Source organism: Eublepharis macularius, chromosome 10, assembly GCF_028583425.1.
Source record: "Eublepharis macularius isolate TG4126 chromosome 10, MPM_Emac_v1.0, whole genome shotgun sequence".
NCBI lineage: Eukaryota > Metazoa > Chordata > Lepidosauria > Squamata > Eublepharidae > Eublepharis > Eublepharis macularius.
Genome location: NC_072799.1, coordinates 28116671 through 28138877, shown reverse-complemented (window position 1 = coordinate 28138877; position 22207 = coordinate 28116671). Strand labels below are relative to the sequence as shown.

At 41.8% G+C, this 22207-nt stretch overlaps 1 protein-coding gene across 1 annotated transcript in view; it reads right to left on the bottom strand.

Annotated features, from left to right (window-relative positions):
• BANK1 (B cell scaffold protein with ankyrin repeats 1) overlaps positions 1-22207 on the bottom strand; it is a 288974-nt gene that overhangs the window by 5514 nt on the left and 261253 nt on the right. The window contains exon 12 of the mRNA XM_054990418.1: positions 14315-14383. Within this exon, the coding sequence (XP_054846393.1) occupies positions 14315-14383 (69 nt within the window). The remainder of the gene's footprint in view (positions 1-14314; positions 14384-22207) is intronic.

The window sequence follows — 22207 nt, the reverse complement described above, 5'->3', positions numbered from 1 at the left end:
AGAATTCAAAATCGAAACAGCGATTACAACCCGAGAAAAGTGAAGAGAAGGTAAAGATCATTATCTTCTGATACGGGACAGATTGATAAAAACAGAGAAGGAAAAAAGTAGATTTTTAAACTGCAACAGACTAGTGAAAAGGAGGGGAAGACTCAGCAGGAATTGTATTTGAAAAGAGACTAAGCTTAAAGAAGTTATTAAAGAAATCGGACTATTGTTTTGAATACCTGTGGCTTTGGAGCTGTGAGAAAAAGACACCATCGCGAGATCTGCTGTGGGAAGACGGGAGACAGGAAGTGCGTAATAACAATAGAGTGGCTGGAGAGAAGCGGCCCTTGCTGGAGGGCAGGAAGTAGGGAATCGCCATTTTTGAAAGGGGAAGGGTCGCGGCTTCAGCGGAAGAGGAAGTAGGCCATCTTGGATTACAAAATCATAGAGAAACCATAGAGAAAAGACGCCCGACATTTTGGACTCTTTAAAATTTAATTTTTAAAAGAAGATTGGGACATTTAAAACAGAAATACGTTAAATTTTACGCCACGGAGTTAAGGAAGAGAGCGGATTCGTGGGAGCGAGCTAAAGCAAGCCCCACGATGTCAAAAAAAGAGTGGCAATCGGCAATAGAAAACCTGGACAAAAATTTGGATAAAAAACTTTTAGATATGATTAAAGAACTTAAGGACACGAAATTGGAGCTGATAAAAGAGGTTAAAGAGGTTACACAGACAGTAAAATCGGAGCTGTCAGAAGTGAAAAAAGGCATGGTCACATGGCCAATACGAAGTGAATTACAAGGAACGCAGCAGAGAGTTAAAACAGTAGAAGACGCAATGGAGAATTTAATAGATACGCAACAAACAGAGATGAGATTGGTGAAGGGGAGAATGTCAGTTGCAGAAACTAAACATATGGAGAAGCAGCTACGTTTTCGCGGCCTGCCAGAAGTGGAAGGGAAGTCAGCGCAAGAACAGATGACTGAGGTGTTGGCTGAATACCTGGGAAAGGAGGAGGAGGAAGTTGTGGCTATCCTAGACGTGGCATACCGTGTGAATTCGAGAATTGCAACCCAGAGGAAATTACCAAGAGATGTGATTGTGCAGTTTACAACACGAAATATGAAAGAGAGGATTGTGACAAAACAGTTTCAAGATCCATTGGAGATTGATGGCAAGACGATTATTATAATGAAGGAACTGCCCAGATCAGTGTTATTGGACCGGAAAAAATATAAAGTGCTAATTCAGATTTTGAAGGACATGAAAATCAGGTATAGATGGGAGTTACCGGAAGGAGTGTCCTTTGAGTTTGGAGGGGCAAAAAAACGCATCAGATCTGAGCGAGAGATGGAGCGATTTTTTAAGGACAATGAAAAAGACTTACCATCAAGACTATGAATATGGAGTGTAAAGTATTATCTTGGAATGTAAATGGACTAAACTCACCGAATAAGAGGAAAAATATTTTTCACTGGCTACTAAAACAAAAATGTGATATTGTTTGTTTGCAAGAGACCCATATTAGAAAACAGGATGTAAAATATTTAAAATCTGGAAAATTGGGCAAAGAATTTGCAGCGGCCTCCAACAAGAAAAAAAGAGGAGTGGTGTTGTACATAAAAGAGGAGCTACAGCCAAAATTTGTTATAAGAGATGTGGAAGCTAGATTTGTAGCAGTGGAATGCATTTGGAATTTAAAGAGAGTGTTGGTAGTCGGACTTTACGCACCTAACGGTGCAAAAGAAAGCTTCTTTGAGGATTTAAGGAAGCATTTAGACGATCTTGTATATGACCAGATAATTCTTGCTGGAGACTTCAATGGAGTGACAGACTTGGAACTAGACAAAAAGACTACAACGGCACAAAAGAAAAGAGGACTATTGCCAAAGCTTTTTTTTGAGTTGATTCAACAAGAGACTCTCGAAGATGTATGGAGGAGGGAATATCCTAAAAGTAGACAGTTTACTTTCTATTCTGCAAGGCATTCTACATTATCAAGAATTGATATGATCTGGGCCTCAAAAGACTTAGCGTTATGGACTAAGGAGGTAGAAATAATGCCGATGGTAGGCTCAGATCATAACCCAATTATGTGGAAATTTGGAAAAAGGAGAAAAAGGAAAGCATGGAGAATAAATGAGGACCTGTTACAGGAAAGAGAGAATATGGAAATATTGAGAAGAGAGACAAAGTTTTTTATACAATACAACGTGAATAAAGAAGTACCAACCAATAAAGTTTGGGATGCTTACAAGGCGGTTGTAAGGGGCATACTAATGGACTTAAATGGTAGAGCAAGAAAGAAGAAAGAGGAGAAAAGACAAGAGATTGAGGAGAAAATAAAAGCCAAAGAAATACAGCTAAAAAAGAGACCAGGGAAAAAGAAGTTATACCAGGAAATTAAAATACTTCAAGAACAGCTAACAGCAATGAGCAATAAAGAATTGGAGTGGAATCTTAAAAGACTGAATCAAAAAGCGTTTGAGGGTGCTAATAAACCTGGAAAGTACCTGGCATGGCAATTGAAGAAGAAAAGGGAAAAGAAAATAATAAATAAAATTTGTGAAGACAACAAAACGTATCTGGAGCAGACTACCATTAGTAGAGCCTTTTATAAATTCTACGCTAAGCTGTATAATAAAAAAGAAGTAAACAAAGAATCAATAACGTCATATTTGGAGAAAACCAAACTTCCAGAAATCTCGGAAGCTTGGAGGAATAAGTTGAACAGTGAAGTAACTGACGAAGAAATAAGTAAGGCAATACAATCTGCAAATCTAGGAAAGGCGCCAGGGCCAGATGGACTTACGGCTAAATTTTATAAGACAATGGCTAATGAACTGGCACCATTCCTAAAAGAGGTGATGAATGGGGTTTTAAGGGATCAAAGGATTCCAGACACTTGGAGTGAAGCGAACATATCATTGATCCCAAAAGAGGGCCAAGACCTGACTAATGTGAAAAATTATAGACCTATATCGCTACTTAATAATGACTATAAAATTTTTGCGAAGATATTGGCGGAGAGATTGAAGGGGTGGCTCTCGGAAGTCATAGAGGAGGAACAAGCAGGCTTTTTGCCAGACAGACAAATAAGAGACAATTTAAGGACAGTGATCAATGCTATTGAATATTATGACAAGCGTTGTGACAAAGAGGTTGGTTTCTTCTTTGTAGACGCTGAAAAAGCGTTTGACAATTTAAACTGGGACTTTATGTTTGCCACTATGGAAAAGCTACAATTGGGAGAAAGATTCATCAGAGCAATTAAGGAAATTTATAGAGACCAGACTGCAGCAATTGTGGTGAATGATGAATTGACCAAGAAATTGACGATAAGTAAAGGAACAAGACAAGGTTGCCCGTTATCTCCATTGTTGTTCATTCTAGTATTGGAGATTCTGATGATACAAATACGTCAAGATGAGGAAATTCGTGGAATAAAAATAAAGGACTATTCATATAAGGTCAGAGCATTTGCGGATGACATAATGTTAATTGTAGAGGACCCATCGGAGAACATGCCAAGAGTGATAGATAAGATCAAGGAGTTTGGAGACTTGGCAGGTTTCTTCATTAATAAAAAGAAGTCAAAGATACTATGCAAAAACATGACTCAGCAGAAACAACAATTGTTAATGGAAACAACGGATTGTGAAGTAACAAGTAAAGTGAAATATTTGGGAGTCGAATTAACTGCAAAGAATATAGATCTATTCAAAAACAATTATGAAAAACTATGGACTCAGATAGAGAGAGATTTGATTAAATGGAATAGACTGAATTTGTCATGGTTGGGTAGGATTGCAGCAGTTAAGATGAATGTGTTACCAAGAGTAATGTTTTTGCTACAGACAATACCAATCATCAGAGACTCTAAACAATTTGAAAAATGGCAGAGGAAAATATCAGATTTTGTTTGGGCAGGCAAGAAGCCTCGAGTGAAAGTGAAAGTTTTACAAGATGCAAAGGAAAGAGGCGGAATGCAACTGCCCAATCTGAGACTTTATCATGATGCAATCTGCCTAGTTTGGTTGAAAGAATGGATGACATTAAAAAACAAGAAACTACTAGCCCTAGAGGGATATAAAAAAATATTTGGATGGCACGCATATTTATGGCATGACAAAGTAAAGGTCAACTCGATGTTCCTGCATCACTTTGTTCGGAGAAGTCTATATATAATCTGGAAGAAGTACAGAATTTATTTACAAGAAGGAACTCCTTTGTGGGTGGTTCCGTATGAGGTGATAGACCCGAGAGCCGTTGATAATGAACAACAATGTTTAACGTACAAAGAAATAACTAAAACTGAAGCATCCAAACTCAGAATAAAGACACAAGAGGAACTATCACCTAACTACGACTGGTTCCAGTATAGACAGATCAGAGACTTATATAATTCGGACTCTGCAAAGGGAGGTATACGAATAGAGAATTCGGAACTAGAGCAGACCCTTCTTAAAGAAGATAAGAAAAGAATATCCAAGGTATACCAAGTACTGTTGAAGTGGTATACCGAGGATGAGATAGTTAAAATACAAATGGTGAAATGGGCTATAAACTTTAATAAAGAAATAACAATGGAGGCATGGGAATACTTGTGGAAAACTACAATGAAGACAACGACATGTACTAATATCAAAGAGAACATCTACAAAATGATCTATCGTTGGTACATGACACCAAAGAAGATTGCGCTAGGGAATTTGAACACTTCTAATAAATGCTGGAAATGTAAGAAGCATGAGGGCTCCCTCTATCATATGTGGTGGTCGTGTGAGGTAGCCAGGCAGTACTGGGGTGAAATAATAAGAGAAATGAGTGAAATTTTACAATTTCAAATTAATAAGAACCCAGAACTCCTGCTACTGAACTTGGGAATGGAGGGAATTCCAGCCCAACATAGGATGTTGATATTTTATATGACAGCAGCAGCTAGACTTTTGTATGCGCAAAAATGGAAAGTACAAGAAGTGCCAACTATTGAAGATTGGACTTACAAATTGCTGTATATGGCTGAAATGGACAAGATGACAAGAAAACTGAGAGATCTGGACTCAGGGCAGTTCAACACAGACTGGGAGAAGCTGAAACAATACCTGGAGAAGAAATGGGAGGTGGGAGGAAAACTGTGGCAGTTTGAGAACTACTGAAGTACTGAAGTAGAGGGGGGAGACTTTACCGGGGGGAGAAGAGATAAATGTGAATTAATAAGCAGTTAGATTAATAGATTGATATATATATAGATATATACAGGTTAATAAACAGAATATAGAGAAAATAATTAACTATAAGGATTAAATATAAGGATTGATTAACTAACAATATTTTCTTTCTTTTTGGTAAGTTTTGTACCAAACTGAATGTCTGAAGATATAGATGGGTCAAATTGATTGACTACGTGATGAGAGATATATAGAATCATTACAAAAAGATAGAACGAGTAATATATAGAGAATAAGTCAAATTGTTTGATATAAATGAATGTATGATTTATATGGTTTATGATATATAGAAATATTTGAAATTGAAAAATGGGATAAATTGTTTATCTAAGATGGAAACAAAGACTTACAGTTTGGGCATACAATGTTAAAAATAGTTAAGGATGTACTGCTTAGAATAATGGAGAATATATATTTGTTTTAGATAGAGAAAGCTAATAAAAATAAGGGAAAGGGGACAAAGGGTGGGAAAGCTGTTGGAAGTCAACAAAAGGGGGGGAAAGGGAGGGGGTTAGAGATGAAAAAATTGGGGAAAATTGAATGTAAATGCAAAAATAATGTTCTAACCCAATAAAAATTTTTTCAAAAAAAAAAAAAGAAAATACAGCTCAATTTCTGCAATGTGTGAAATGGCAAACTGGGCACTACATGTCACTTCAGTCCTCCTTGGCGTACCTAAAGAGTATTTATATATACTATTATTATTCTCTTCTCTGCTCCACTAAGAGGTTAACAAGCAATGTGTGTATACTTATATGCATGTGCATTAGAGTGAAAGCCATCCAACTCCATCCCCCAACCCAGATATTTAATTGTTAGAAACCAGAGGAGGCAGCTTAGCCCTGAGGAATGATACTTACTTACTTACTTACTTACTTACTTACTTACTTACTTACTTACTTACTGTCTATCTTTGTCACCGAGACTCAAGGCGGATTATACAGTGTGAGAGTAGTACAGTCAATATCAAGGACTGTAATGATTTCAAGTAAATGGGTGCATGTGTCTTTAAATGCTTGGTTTGAGCTAGGTGAAGAGGGGGTGAGAGAGGGAAGAGTGAGTGATATGACTGGTTGATGACTGAGAGTGTGGGCGGAGTGAATGCAGTTTAGACTGACAGTGCAGAGAGCAAAGGGTCAGTCAGAAGAAAGCAGGCTCGCTGTGTGCTGCCTGAGTATATTGAAGTATTTATGAGAGAAATATAACCTGTGTGGAACCTGAACTGAGCATGTTTGGGAAAGGACACTCAGTCAGGGAAAGAGAGGTCAGCTGTGTGCTGCCTGAGCAGGTTTCATATTTCTGTGAATAGGAGTCAGAAGAAAGCAGGCTAGCTGTGTGCTGCCTGAGTAGTTTTAAGCATTTCTGTGAGAGAAATACTGAGTTAAAGAAAGAGGCTGACTGTGTGTGAAGCATTAGAAGAGTTCTGCGTGAATGAGAGTAAATGAAGTAACTTTAAGAACCGAGAACTACATTTATGAAACCGATACACTTCTTGACTAAATAAAAGTTTATTTTGTTTTGTTATATCCCAGAGTAGCTGTCGTTGCTATATCCCATTCCTATCCTCAGGGCCACATAGAACCACGAATGAGCCTTACACTTAGGAACGTTACCAAAGGGAAAACTTAAATAAAATATCTTGGAATATAATATTCCTGGTGGCAGCAAACTACCCAGAGGGTGTTAAGGGAAAGATTAAAAGAAATATCTACTCAAAGAAAGTAAAGGTCATAACAAGGACAATTTCATAAACAATGCTGTAGGGTAAATAAACTCAATATCTCATATTGCACTGTTTATTGTATGCATTATACACTTTTATTTTATTGGTTTTCAGTGTTGTAGCCCAGTGTTATTGTATAATATATGTATTATATAGTTCTTATTGCATTGTGTTTTAATTTTGTAATTCAGCTTGAGTCTTGATGAGAAAGACGAAATATAAAAGAAGTAAATTGTTTTTTTAAAGAAGACATTCCTTAAAAGCAAAAATAGGGACAAAACAGGGAGCATGATTTACTAGAGACAAGGCTCAGTAAATACTAATATTGTAATGTAGGGGGTAGCTCGCTTTCATTGTGTTCTTGCTTCCTCCTGTCTTGTTAGGTCTAGCAAGTCTGGTGTTGTTAAGAGAAGTTCTCTTAATTCCTCTACTCAGTTTCTCCAAGAATCCATTTCTTTCCCTCATTTTTAGGAATTTAGGGTCAGTTTCTAATCCATTTTGTTTTGACTGAAGAGAATTTTGAAGACAGGAGGGACAGGAAGTTATGCAAAATTTCAGAATTTTACTCTGCGGATGTTCAGAGGCAGAAAATGTCTTCCCAAATCTTTTCTATCCTCCTATTAGAGCACCACGCTGTGGTGCATAAAGTAAAACAGCTGCATGGGTTGAAGTTACAAAAGGTTTCCTCTCCCCACCCCCCAAATGGAAGAGAAATTTTTCATTTAAAAGAGGGAAAAGGTGAATAAGAAGAATCAAAGGCTATATGTAAAAGAGTGAATTTCAGAGGGGAAAAAAAATCCCTTCCCCATAATGGCGCTAAGCAGGACGGAATACTGTTCCCTGCTGGACAAGAAATCACTGGCTACTCTGCACAGCCACTCTGTGATGGGGATATCAATAAGCTTTAACTTCCTGGATTACATTGTCTGCTGATAAATGAGCTGAACGCTGCCCACACAAAAAACAGTAAGAAGCCTACATCCAGCAACAACAGGGCTATAATGGTGTACAAAGCATCCAGATTCAGGGCCATTTCCCTGATTAATTCACCCTTCATTAAATTTAGTTGTCATAGGAGTTGTCATTGCAAGATAGCACTATACCATTAACTAATTATGAAACTCAAGAAGGGAAGTACTGACACATTACATTAAGGCCAGGCACTGTGGTTCACAGAAATAAGCGCCGGAAATGCTGCATTACTGAGATAACATCTCGCAACAAATGAACAACTTGCACACCACACTTTCCCAAAGATAAAACACTGTCTTGCTGAGTTCTCCCTGTATATTCATCACATTCATGCTCAATTGGCAAGTGATATGTGGATCAAAATGGCTTTATAGTTTTTAATACAGCCACAAAAAACATGATGCTGCTTGGTTCCTTGGTGAGAGTACAGCAGGATGGGAAGTGCAGTCAGCAAGGAATATGACCAAATGCGCTGTGATAGCCTCATTCGTTCAGGGCACATGAGCTCCAGGTTTGCCAGTAAATGAGTAAAATGATGTATAGAGACTTTCTTGTTTTATGATTGTGATTAGAGATGGGCACGAACAGCAATACGAACAAAAAAAAAAGCCACGAACAGCCCAATCTGCTGTTTACGAACAAGCTTTTCGCGAGGCCCCATTCTAAACAAACATTGCAAGTCTTGCTCGTTGCTGTTTGTCTTGCTGTTCATCAAGCCAGACAGTCTGGCGCCTGCAATCAATTCCCTTGGCAACTTAGGCAGGGATTGTCCAAACTCTGTCTGAACTCCTGCTGTTGCCCTGGAAACCCCAATCTAAGCCCAATATAGTTTGATAGGCAGGTCTTCCTTTCAAGTGTGGAGCTCCAAATTTGTTACAAGGGAGCAAAGAGCAGGGGGGAGGGGGAGTCCCAGTTCAGACTTTGCAGACAGTGGAGAGACAGTTGCTGTTGGCATTTTGATAGAGTGCATTGGAGCTTGAATTTTAATTGTGTGTGGTGGGATAGGGATTTACCCCTTCAAGTTCCAGGGCTGCTGCCAGGCTCTGGGCCAAGCTATTATTTATTATTGGGACTTTTCCTGCTGCCTGCTCGGGTAAAGTTTCTGGGAGTGGTGCGGTAGGGATCTACCCCTTCAAGTTCCAGGGCTGCTGCCAGGCTCTGGGCCAAGCTATTATTTACTATTGGTACCTTTCCTGGTGCCTGCTCAGGTCAGGTTTATGGGAGTGGTGCAGTAGGGATCGTGACCGAACTTGGATGATGGCTGGAGGAGAGCCTGCTGGCTCCCATGAACAGCCAACCATGAACATGTTTGTGAACAGGGCCGTGTTTGTGGTTGTTCGTATGTCTCTGTTTGTGGATGGCAACGAACAACGAACATCATGTTTGTTTGTTTTTCCTATTTGTGCCCGTTTCTAATCGTGATGTGGTGGATGCATTTATGAAGATCAGAACAACCAGATCTGCCATGCAAGTGTTCCGCCTGAAAATCAGAACATATAGAGAGACACATTCAGGGTACCAATAAGGGTTGCCAGCCTCCAGGGTAGGCTGGTGGGCTGGAGATTTCTCAGAATTATAACTGATCTCCAGACTAGAGGAATCAGTTCCCTTGGTGAAAATGGTGCTTTGAACTGCAGACTCTATGGCATTATATCCCGCCGAGCTCCTTCCCTAAACTTGACCTCATCAGGCTCCACCCCGAAATCTCCAAGAATTTCCCAACCCAGAGTTGGCAACCCTACGCTGACCCTTCCTGCAACTTTGCAGAACCCACATCCCATGTAGAAATTTATCCAAATGTGGACACAGTGCTTCAAAGGCATAAATACACTGTTAAATAGTCCAAATCTAGGGTGGCTAACCTCCAGGCGGGGCCTGGAGATGTCCTGGAATTACAGCTGATCTCCAGGCCAGAGGTCAGTTTCCTTAGAGGAAATGGATGGTTTGGAGAGTGGACTCTATGGCATTATAGCCTGCTGAGGTTCCTCCCCTTTACAAATCCTGCCTTCCCTGGGCTCTGCCCCCAAATCTCAGTGAATTTCCCCACCTGGAGGTGGAAACCCAAGTACCAATCAATGTACAGAGTTCTGCCGATTAAGACTAAATTACCAAGGCCAGTCAGGATTGGAACAGTTCCAACCATAGATCCCAAAGGGGCAAAGGGAGCTCCAAACCAGCAGATGCAACAGGAAGTATCTCAAAGAAGAGGCACTTCCAATTCTGGAACTGAAGATTGTGTTAACATTTTAAAGCTTACTTAACACTATATAATAATGGTACAACAGTTGCTGGAATTGAGTTTCTTGATAATATATTTTAGTTATTATTCAAATGTAAAAGTTTCTGTACACTTAGACGAAACACATTTGTTTTTGTTTGCTCACATGTAGTATAACTGTTTTATAGATCAGATCCTGGTGGACATATTTATCATTTTATATGACAAGCACACAGATATTGCATCCAAGGCATGAAATAGGCAACAAAAAATAGGTTGAACAAATGAAGAAGGATACTGAAGATGTGAAGACCTATGCCTGGAAGTCTGGATTTGTGAGCACTGTGACCACTAGATAAGGACAAAACCATCCTTCACTGGAGGGGGGATGCAACCTGTCCAGTGGGGGCAGATATTATCAAAAGAATTTGCATTGGTGGTGGGGGTGATGAGATAGCTGGCCAGGTTCAGACCCTAAGCTAAAGAAAATGGCCGTCCCTGCTTTAAGTTACTCCAAATCATATTTTATATATCTTGTCCTATTCAGTATCATAGTACCTAGAAAGAGTTTTTTTTTAAAAGTCAGAAATGTTCCTATTCTCAAAACAATTTCTACTGTTTACATAAATAGTTCCATGTCACACAAACTGAAAACTCTGTGTGTGTGTGTGTGTGTGTGTGTGTGAGATTAGTCTGTTGTTACCAGAACTGCTCTTTATTATAAGGGGAAATTAGCTTTAGCAGTCTGTAACTTAAAATTAGCGCGGATCTTAACCTATGTCTACGGAGGTCCCGATCCCAGACACTCTGGTGAAAAAAAGGCAGACTACAAATAGGTTCCAACATGTGTATTTAGTGTGGCGTAAGCCTAAACTTGCACAAGCATACAAGAGAACATACAAGAACTAAGAAATACAGAGTAGGAAATACAGAGACTTTCGCATTAGCTGGTTCCCAACGATGGTGGGGAATACTAACAATCCTGTAGCGAAGCAGAGACACAGCAGCGAGGTGGCCCAATGCCAGCACTGGAACCACAGACGGACAGCAAGGAGGTCTGGATAGGGAATGGCTGAGGCACCGAGTGGTCTGGGAGACCAGCTTAAATACCCCAAAATGTACCCTGGGGCTGGTGCTGTACTTGGTGGTTCTCACAGTTTAAAACAAAGGTTCTAATGGGTTACTGAATGGCTTGGATGGGCCACTTTGGTAATCAGATTGTGATAAGTGACACCTCAGGAAGAGGGGACAAAAGAGGGAGGGGGAAATCCAAGTGGGCTGAAAGGATGTTCCAGTGGACAGGGCTTGTCCTGATGTCATCAGCTTCTGGAATGCGGAGGTTTCTTTGAGATGCATTCTCTAAGTGCTTGGGATGGTCGGCACTTAGTTCCTTCTCCGGGGCGGCTCCTAAGATATGCAGAGCGGGGCGAGGTACTCTCGCTGCGGACGTGGTGTGCCCGCTTCGCCAAAATGGCTTCTCAAAGCAGTCTTCTTCCCTGGGTCTTCTGGCTGCCTGGGAACATGGATGCCGGCTGGGCATAGCTGGGGCTGGTTAGCAGGCTGCCCGGTAGCGAGGGCGAGCTCGGGGACCGGCCCGCGGGAGGCTCCAGGCGGGAACTGACCAGGGAGCGCCTAGCCAGGCTCGCTGGAGGTTTCCCCGGCTGGCACCCGGCTGCTAGCAGCGGCTTGGGCCCATATGAGGCAGGCTTCCATGGAGGCAGGGGGAACAACACTTAAAACACAGTCCAAAGCAGGGAACAGGCACGGTCCGTGGCAGATGGCAATGCAGGCACGGGGCATACTTGTAACACAGTTCAAACACACACTGGGAAATCCAGATACAGGTCAGGGCAGGGCTGCCCAGAAAAAGAGTCCTTTGTGCAGTTAACCAAACATGGAGTCAGTGAACTACACAGTCTGTTGTAGCAGCAAGGTAATTAACACGCAGGCAGGAAACTGACACGTGTACCAGAACACACACGTGCAGGGCAGTCTTTGGTGCAGCAGTAAAACAGCAATGCAGGAAACTTTAACACAGTTCATGGCAGGCTTTAAAGCATGAGAGGGGGCCTACTTGGCAACACTGTCTCCCTCTATTGTTACCTTCCACCAGCAGGTTAAGACTTTTTTGTTTTGACATTCCCACATTAACTCTTATTAGCCCTCCTCCTTGTTTGTGTGTTTTAATGCATTTATATGTTCTATTTGTTTTATGTATCTATCAGTGAAATCCTAAGCAGAATTACTTCAATCTAACCCACAAAATCAATGGGTTTAGACTGGAGTAACTTTGCTTAGGATTTCACTACCTACCTACCTACCTATGCCATTTTAATGTTTTTAGATATTCATCACCTTCGGGTAGGGGTGCCATTTCCCCGCTCGAGGTGGGGGATCCCCTGCTCCCCCCCCACAGCCCTTACTTGGCTGGTGGGAGAGCACACTCCCCAGAGCACCCACCAGGTGGCATGGCACCCCCCCCCCAGATGGCACGGCATGCCCCTTGGCAGTGCAGCATGTTCCCGTGCCCATTCAGGCTGAAACGCACCCCACAGCAGACCTGTTTCAGGCCGAATCATGCCCCACAGTGAGCCAATCCAGCCCCTTGGTGAGTGCAGGCCCTCTCCCAGGCCGATCTTTGACCCGCACAATGATGTCACTTCCTGGAAGTGACATCACCACACAAGTCGGTAGCATGCACACACACAGTGCATATGCAAAACCAGGACACAGGTAGGTAAGTAGGTGCCGGGCTCCCAATCTTCCATTGTGGGAGTCAAGGGACCTGGGTACCCTACCTTGGGGCCCTGTTGGGGGAGGAAAGGCAGCAAAGCAATGTTTTAAATAAATAAATACATCATATTATTAAATTGGAGTCTTATTTTAGTAAACTAGTGACTATCTGGCTTGCCAAAGAACACTCCACCTTCTCAGTCATGGTCATGCTGCACACTGTTATTATCCCTGTGCCCTCTGTCGTATTTCAACTACTAATATATTGATCCTGAGTTTCCAGACTTATAAAACAGGTTTAAAACACTATCATTCTCACACAGTTAAAATATCACCTTTTTATAACTTATTTCAGCAGGTGATTTAGGTTTTGAAATGATTCGTACAGCAATAACCTTGGACATCAGTGCTCCAGCAGCATTAATACAGATACTTAATAATGTCCTAGGAAAATGTTACACAATACTGCTTGAAGGTTACAGTAAACTCAGTACTCATAAAAAATGAACAAGTAGTCAAACAGAAATTCTCATTCATATGAACACAATGGTTTCCTAATGGAAACCCCAATAATACACTTACAGCCTAACTTTGTTTACCTAACAATGGGTGGAACAAGTTTATTCCCTGGTAAATGCATATAGGATTGAAGTGTTAATCCTATATTGCAAGAATCCAAGTAAAGGAAGAAGAATAATCATACCCCTAATATACAATATTAGTAAACATAAAACCATATCTGCAAGTTCTCTATGTCAGGACTCTAGAGATGAGCTTTACGATCAGCAGCATCACACGACTGGTAGACTTCTAGCACAATCCTAAATAGAATTACTCGTCTAAGCCCATGGATTCAATGGGCTACTGGAGGAACTCTTTTTAGGATTTCACTGTTCATACAGGAGTTTTTCTGTGTATAAAAAACTCTCTGGACAAGAAAATTAGCACACCAGGAAGAAGAGTTGTTCTAGTCTAGCCTTGTCTTTGTTCTAGTTTGCTTTTCACATGTTCTGTCTTTTGGGGGCATTCAGAAGTGCAATCTCCCATCTAGCATTCAGGAAGAGTGTAGCTTAGCCCATACTCATTTATTGCTGTACATGTAATTGTCTGGGAAATGGTCTGAATTGCAACACGAATTGCAGCATCATGGAGAGACAGCAGTGTTTTGTCTCATGTGGAATGTGTTTGCTACCTTTAGCAATGAAGACTAGCCTTAAGAGGCTGACAGCGGAGGCTAGATATGCAAATATCTTCCCAAAGTCAACCAGTGTAGGTATACCTTGAAGCAAGTTGAGTTGGGGATAACAGCCAGCTTATGATACTTTATGTTGATAGTTGTATACACAAGAAGAGTTATTAAGTCTAGAAATGAGTCACTCTGCTGCCATTAAACACACTCTGGTCCTTTGTTCAATGCAGTAAAAAAAGGAAGTAAATCTCATACCTGGTTTTCTGACAGCATACAACACCTTCTCATTAGCTGCAGAAACTCTGCTTGCCTTTTGCTGGAAAACTACAATAAAGAACAAATTAGGAAACTTGAAACAGCAACACAGTAAAAAGAAAGGTGATTATCTTTCAGAGCCTCATTGCCTTGTGAGAATATCGGAGGCCCTTGACAACAGATTGGAAGGAGAAAAATTTCTCTTAGTGTAGAGTGGTATTATTTTGGAATTTCATACTCTCCAATATTTAACAGATTGTCAGGGGCACACTTATGTCACAGAGATAAGCTCATAGCATCTTCCACCAATGGTTGCTATATTAAAATCTGATGCCAAATTTATTATCGAGTCCTTCAATGATAGCTTTTCACTTTCAGGTGAAAAGCCAAGGAGCAGGTATAAGTTTCTTGCATGGAATTCGATAACTGCTACGTTCTAGTATGGCCCTTGGTGCCCCAAACCTCTGGCAATGTTTCTGAGGTGGAAAAGCAAATGTGGGTTAGTAAGAGTCTGTCTCAGGGTTCCTGCAGAGCCCAAATCAGGTCCAAGGTCCAGTCTATAGACAACCGCTGTGCAGGTCACCCAGGAAAACTCACAATTGGCTCTGGTGGCCCCTGACTCCTCTCCCTCCTCACTCATGCCATGCCCTTGTAAATTCCAAGTAGGTAAGATACAGAGCATGCTTGGAGACTTGACTCGAGACATTCAAGCATGCCGCTCCATGACAGGGCTCTCGTTGAAATTTCGGTCAATATTTAGCTTCAGGACAGGTCTTGGGTACTCTGAAAACATAGCCTGACCTCTTTCAATGCTTTGATATTACTTAGGCAGTGCAGGACAGAAAGATAAGTAAGGCCCGCTCCAGAGTTTTAAGAGCATGAAAATTATAGCACCCATGAACAGTGAGTTTCTGATATCATAAATTACTATGCACATAGATAACTCTCAAGAGGCCCAGTGCTCAGTCATGAACCCAAGCACAGACTTTATTAGGCTGTGATGGAATTTGGGATTTTGTTGTTGTTGTTTGATGTTTTAATGATGTCTAATAAACTGCCTTGAGCCACGGGGAAAGGTGGGACATAAATGTAAATCTGCTTTGATTCATGAAAGCTTGTATCCTGAACATTTTGTTGGTCTCTAGGGTGTTGCTGGGCTCAAATTCTGTGTGATAGGTTAGGCTGACAAACAGTGACTGGCCCAAGATCAACCACTGAACTTTGGGTCAAAACACATGAGATGCACAGGTGAGTGTCAGATCCTGCAAGGATCCTTGGGAATTGTAGTTTAAAAAACCTAGTTGCTTGATGTGAATCTCAGTTCAGCCGGGGAGAATCGCAACTGGAGGAACTTTCTCACACATACACTCTCTCTTTCTCTCTTTCTAAAATCCTCCAGGAGCTCAAGATGGGGGTGGGGGGGAGATTGGAACGACATAACAAGAGGCAGGAAAAAAGCCGAGGTGTTTTGTGAGCGAGAGAGAAACCCCGCCCCCCCATTCTTCTTCTCCTGGCAGAGTCTTGTTACATCCCCCCCCTGCCCTGTCTCTGAGCTCCTGAAGGAAAACCAGTTGATTTGACTGGAATCTCTCCAGTCAAGCAGCTGTTCTTTACAAGAAAATCCACTTCGCTCAGTTTTCCTCCAGTTGCTTGGAGACGAGGAGGGTTAGACTACAACTCCCAGGGATGCTTGCAGGACCAATCAAGTGCTCTTCATGTGTAATTCGTCTCATGTGTTTCCACTCCTTGTGGCAGAACAGAGGTTTGAACTGAGGTCTCCTCTAATCCAACACTCTTAACCACTGCACCACACTTGCATTGGCAGGTGTAGTGCAACATTAGGGGAAGACCGAACATTTATTTAGGACTCTTATTGCTCTCCTACTAAGTTCCCAACACCACCCCTGATTCTTCCTTTTGTAGTGGTAGCTGGTGAAAAGGTGCTACTATGGTGACACAATTTTTCAAAGCCAGCCTAGTATTAGGCATTGCTGGCACAGAAGGCAATGGTTATAATGATTTTATCCTGCCCATGAATATATTTTGTATATATTAGACCTGTCTGATAATTCCTAAGCATAACAAAGTTGAGAGGGTGGCCTTAGCTGATCATCAGAAGGAGAAATAAATTGGGTCCTGGACTGAGCTACATTCAACAATGTCCCTGATTAGGAAGTACTCTAATTGATAGGACTGGGGAGTTCTGCTGAGTTTTGCATTGCTGCAGCAATCAAAAAAATGGAATTACTTCTCCAGCTGTTCAAAGTCAAATTGTTAAGACCACTTTACATTCAGTATCTTGCTGCAAACGATTTCAGCTGGCAACAAACACTGAGTGGGTGAGGTAAGAGAAAATAAATTATTCACTTTTTGGACTGAATTAGGAAGACACATAATAAAGATGCTATAAAACAGGCTCATGTGCATATCAAGATTTCAGGGTAAAGAGAAAACATCTTGCAATTTAGCCACAGTTCAAACTACACTGATTGAGGAGATTCACAAGACCAAAGGTTCAATGACACAGTACAGAGAAGAAACCCAAATAACATTATCGTGGCATGACGGTACACTTCATAAATGCATACAGTGTTCACTGCCATTGATTAGACTTAACATCCATCGGCCCAGCATATCAGGATTTTTCTCAAATTTCTCAGACTAGATTGTTGCAGACTAGATAAGAATGTCTAATTCTTTTAAGCTACTTTCCCATCATTTAGGTACAGAGATCCCATTCCCTTGGGGAGAGATCTCCCGCTCCCACCTTTTGCCCCCTACCATTTACCTGGCCAGAGGGGGGAAAGGCAGGGAACGGGCCTCCTAGGTGCGGTCCCAGGGGCTGGCATGACAATGTCACTGACGTTATTGCACTGCCCTGTGAGCACTCCCACTCTTTGTTGCAGGCTGATTTGGGACCCAAAAGGGCTGAATTGGGCCTGTTTGGGGCCCAAATTGGCCCACTGAAAAGTGTGTGCGCACCCCCCCCCAGCCTTGCATGATAACGCCACTTCCAGAAAGTGACATCATCACACTGGTGCGGGGCTGCACTGGCGCACTTTGCGTGCACGAGAGGAGAGTCTACAAGCATAAGGAAGTTAAGCACTGGGTTCCCTTCTTCTGCTTGGAGGATAAGGAAACATGGCAACCCTATCTAGGTATCACTATCAGAACCACAGAAAGTTCGCAAGTAACTGTATTCTTTATATTTCTATTGCTAGGTTGTGCATTTGATTTCTGACTTTTCCATCTTAACATGTAAGAAGCACATATGTAATGTGCACATGTAATGTGCACATATGGCATGCACGGCTATATGTAATGTGCAGGGGTCATTTTGTAGAAAAAGAGCTAGAGAAACTCATTAGCATAACTCATTATCATATGCCAAACCCCTTGACTTCACCAGAACTGTGTAATTAGCATAACTGATTTGCATATGCCACACCCCCTGACATCACCTATCTTGGCTGTTTTGGACCCAATCCTGGCCATTCAGGGCCGAAATTGGGCCCAAAATGGAAAAAAGGAGCTGAAAATTGATGAAAAGGGGTCCCAAATGGTCAGGATCGGGCTGCTGCTGAGCTGGAGAGGCCCAATCCAGGCCATTTCAGCCCCAATCCAGGCTGAAATGGGCCCAAAATGGCCGAGTCAGGTGGGCGGGGCCAACTGACATGTGACCTCTTTGGGGAACTGCCAGAACTGCATTCCTGCACGTTCCCCTTCAAAATGAGCTCTGGTAATGTGAAAGCAGGATTCTGTGCATGTCTCTAACTGGTTGAGGAATAGTGTATGTAAAAATGAGTGGGTGAGACATGCATGATTCATCTACCACATCTATCAGCTAAAGCACATGCATAAAGCTTCCTTCTCCTCTTTTTAAAAAAGAAACAATTGCACAAAGCTAGATGTGTGGAAAGAGGGGCTCCCTGACTGACCCTGATGAAACAGTTGACCAATATGATTACAGAATTTTGGCGGTAGGGGCATGTAGAGTACCCACGTTGCATGCCAAGGGTATCAAGTTCAGTTTCTGGCATCTCTGGTTAAGAGAGTACAAAGCACGAGGTACTATGAAAGACTTGTACCTGGGTCCCTGGGATTTGCTGCTGGTTAGAGCAGACAAGATTGGCCTTGATGGGCTAATTATCTAGCCCAATATAAGGCAAGTTTACATTTGGATCAGAGCCATTATATCTGCATCCTAATATTACTCCAGTTATGACCACAACTGGAAACCTCAGAAAAATGTTACGGGGTTGTGTATAATAGTTCATTTTTGCTAGCTCTGTAAAATCTTTTTTTGTGTGGAGGGGGAGGAAGACAGTGATGGCACAGGCAAAGAAATCATGCTTGCTCGCATTAATTCAACTAATGGCATCCAAGCAGAGCAGCCGTCTTCCGCATGCATATCATTTGTCACACCAGGAATCACAGATTAATATCACATGCACATCCAAGTGTGGGCGCTGTTGATCCAGGATGCATGGAGCGTATGTGTGGATGAACATCAGAGGGGTTTCCAGATGGATTTTTTCCATTGGTTCTGGCCCCACACTGCCTCAATTTATCCCAATTTCTGCATGCATTTTTTGCCTTTAGTTTTCGCTTCATTGTAAAAAAAAATCCATGGTTTTTTCTCAGTTCTATTGAGACCACTTTTACCTTGATCTTTTTCTGGAAGCTGATTTTGAGTTGAGTTTTTTTCCTCATGAGTAATACTTGTTTCAGTTTTGTGTATCCCACTCACTCCCATGCACCTCGAACCCGCTTTTTGATTTTTGGACCTTCATAATTGCCCTCCCCCCCCCCACCTTCCTTTCCCCGCTTCCTGGTTTTGTTTTCATCCATTTTTCATATTGCTATGAAATTTCAATTTCATATTGCTATGTTGACCTACGATTTCAATAATAACTGCAGCAGGTTCTCTCAATTTCCAGCTCTCATTTTCTTTCAGAAGTACGTCCCTAGCCCCTTCCCTTGCAGAGGTATGCCTTTTTCCCATTTATCTCTGCAAGGGAAGGGGCTAGAGTCTTACTTTTTTAAACCATCATTTTCATATTGCTTTATCAACCTACTTATAATAAAAGGTGCAGCAGGGTCTCTGAATTAACATCTTTCATTTTTTAAAAAGTAAGCCCATACCATTGCAGAGATATGCCTTTCCCCTTATATCTCTGCAAGGGAAGAGGCCGGGGATTTTTTTAAAAAAATGAAAGCTGGTAATTCGGAGAATCTGCTGCATCTATTATTACAATGGTAGGCCAATCTATCAATATGAAGTTGTTGATTTGTTTAAAAAATTGCAAAGACTGTGGTGGCCCATGAAAAGGGGTGGTGATGACCACTTTTGGTGCCAGAAAAAGCAGCAGGGTTTGAAACGCACATAGCCGCTGCTGCTCTGGGCTCTGCCCCAACAGAAGTCGATTTGCCCTGCCAGTGCTGGCCTCAGCCTCCTCTTTCTGGGACAGCCAGGACCAGGCTCTCTGGTTTGACTGGCGGAAGGATTAGGTATGGGTGGCAGAGCTGCTCCCCTTTTAATCTTCCTTGTGCAAAGACTTGCCCACATATACATTTTCAATCTTTTTAAAAAATTCAGCTTTTATATCAATCTATCAATCTACAGATATAAGCATACTGACGACTGCACCCTTGCTTGAAAATCCTGTTTAAAATAAACCACAACTGTAAAAATTCAAAGGAAGGGCTTATGTGTGTCTAAGTATCATACCCAAACTGATTCCAAAGCCTGGGGATCTACTGCTAAGGAAATCAGGAATATGTCAAATGTGTGGAAAATCCCCGAATGGAATATCAGAATAGGAAAATGTATCCAATATGGATCCTAATGGAAGCAAAGCAATACAAATAGACCACGTTTCCCTTTGGATGCACATCTGGATGAGCATCCAGAGTCCACCCATCTGGAGGTGCCAGCCTGCCACCCTTCCAGACTGATCAGGCTGCAACTGTTCAGCTGAGCGACAGTGGCTAAGAGGTTGTGGACTGCAGCAGGGGAACCTCCCCAGGGGTGAAGGCAGGTCCTGGGTATCCCAGACTGATGCTATAAGGTGGAGGCCTCCAGAGAGGCCTTCAGAGAGGAGGTCCTGCAGGACTTGCCAGTTCCAAGGGACCAGGAGAGAGGGGGACGTGGAACGCGGGAAGCGATTTAAGCACTCTCAGCCAGAAGCTGCCTGCTTATCTCTTCTCCCAAGCTATGCAGGCCAGAGATGTGGGAGGAGGACACAACAGCTGATAGGACAAGGAGGAATAAGAGTAAGTCTGATGAACCCCCTCCCATTCTAACCTGAAGCATTACTACAAGAATGGGGGAAGATGGGAATCAGCAGAACTCATCAGCACATGGCCTCAGATACATTGTCAATCCCTCCTTTCCCTCATTCCATCAAGTACTGCTGTCTGAACTTGAATTGGGGCACTGGGCTCTGCAGACTGCTGTAATATCCCCTCTGCCTGATCCTGAAGGACTCGAGTAGAACTTGAGCGGAAAGTTTGCAATGAGTCTTGGAGGATGGTACACATATTTTTTGAGAACTGTTCCTCCAGTCATGGATGCTGAAAGAACCCTTACAGTATAAAAGAGCCAATGAAAGTGTCATGAAGTTGGAGAGGACTTATCTCCACTGACCCCAATCCCACCCCAGGTTGAAGAGGAGCCAGTGGCAACTAGCTGAGAGGTTGTTGCCAACACATGTGTGTAATATTTCTGCAGACCTATGAATACTTTCCTGGAAGTCATTCCCATTGAATAAAATGGGACTTACTTTTGAGTAGACCTCCCCAGGCTTGCTCCCAAAGACAACCAGAATGAGTAAAGGCTTATAACAACTTTAATATATGATGAAACCTATCAGTTCAATACTAGGTGGGTAGCTGTGTTGGTCTGCAGAAGCTGATGATCAAGTTGTGAGTCAAGTAGCACCTTAATGACCAACAGGAGTTTCTGTTGGTTTAAGCTTTCGAGAATCAAGTTGCCTTCATCAGATACAAGAATAGAGATCTCTTTTTATTGCAGTCAGAACTTGGGTTGCAAAGAAATAAGATATGATGTGGATGTTCAATCTGAAATGTAAGTCACTTGATTAGTATAGTGGAGGAAATGCAGACAATTAGCATCTGTAGTGAGAGAAGAATTTTACATCCTTATTCAGCCCTGGGGCTGAATAGGATTCTTCTTTCATTACAGATGCTAATGTTCTGCATTTCCTCCCCTGCACTAATCAAGCTAATTACATTTCACCATTGTACCTCCACATCCTATCTTATTTCTTTGCAACACCCCTTCCACCTTCTGACTGCACTAAAAAGACTCAGAGATCTTCATTCCTAGTCATATCTGCTGAAGGGAGCTTGACTTTCAAAAGCTTCTATCCTGGAAACTCTTGTTGGTCTTTAAGGTGCTACTGGATTCAAACCTTGCTCAGTCCAGTCCTAGACAAAGTGACACCATTCTAAGTCGGCTGAAATCAATGGGGTCAGAAGAGTGTAGCCCTGTATAAGATTAACCTGTACAATATCTCACACAGATCTTGTTCTAGAACTAAGCTCATGTTGATCTTAGAACAACTTCACAAAATACCTGTACCTTACCACTGTTAAATGTAAAGAGATGTCTCCAAGTTATATCTTCCATCTTTACAAAGCATGCAGGAACCCACTCCCATCTTACTCATGGGATAGCCATGGGATAGCGCTCATTATTTATGGATTTAATATAGAAAATGGTAATTACTGCCTTAAGAACAACATTTTTGGGTGGAAAAAAGAAAACTGATGAGATGTTTTTATGTAATGTAGTGAAGTGAACCAAAGCAGGAAAAAGCCATTGGGAATACCATTAGGAAACATTAACTTTAGTGAATTCAGTTCATT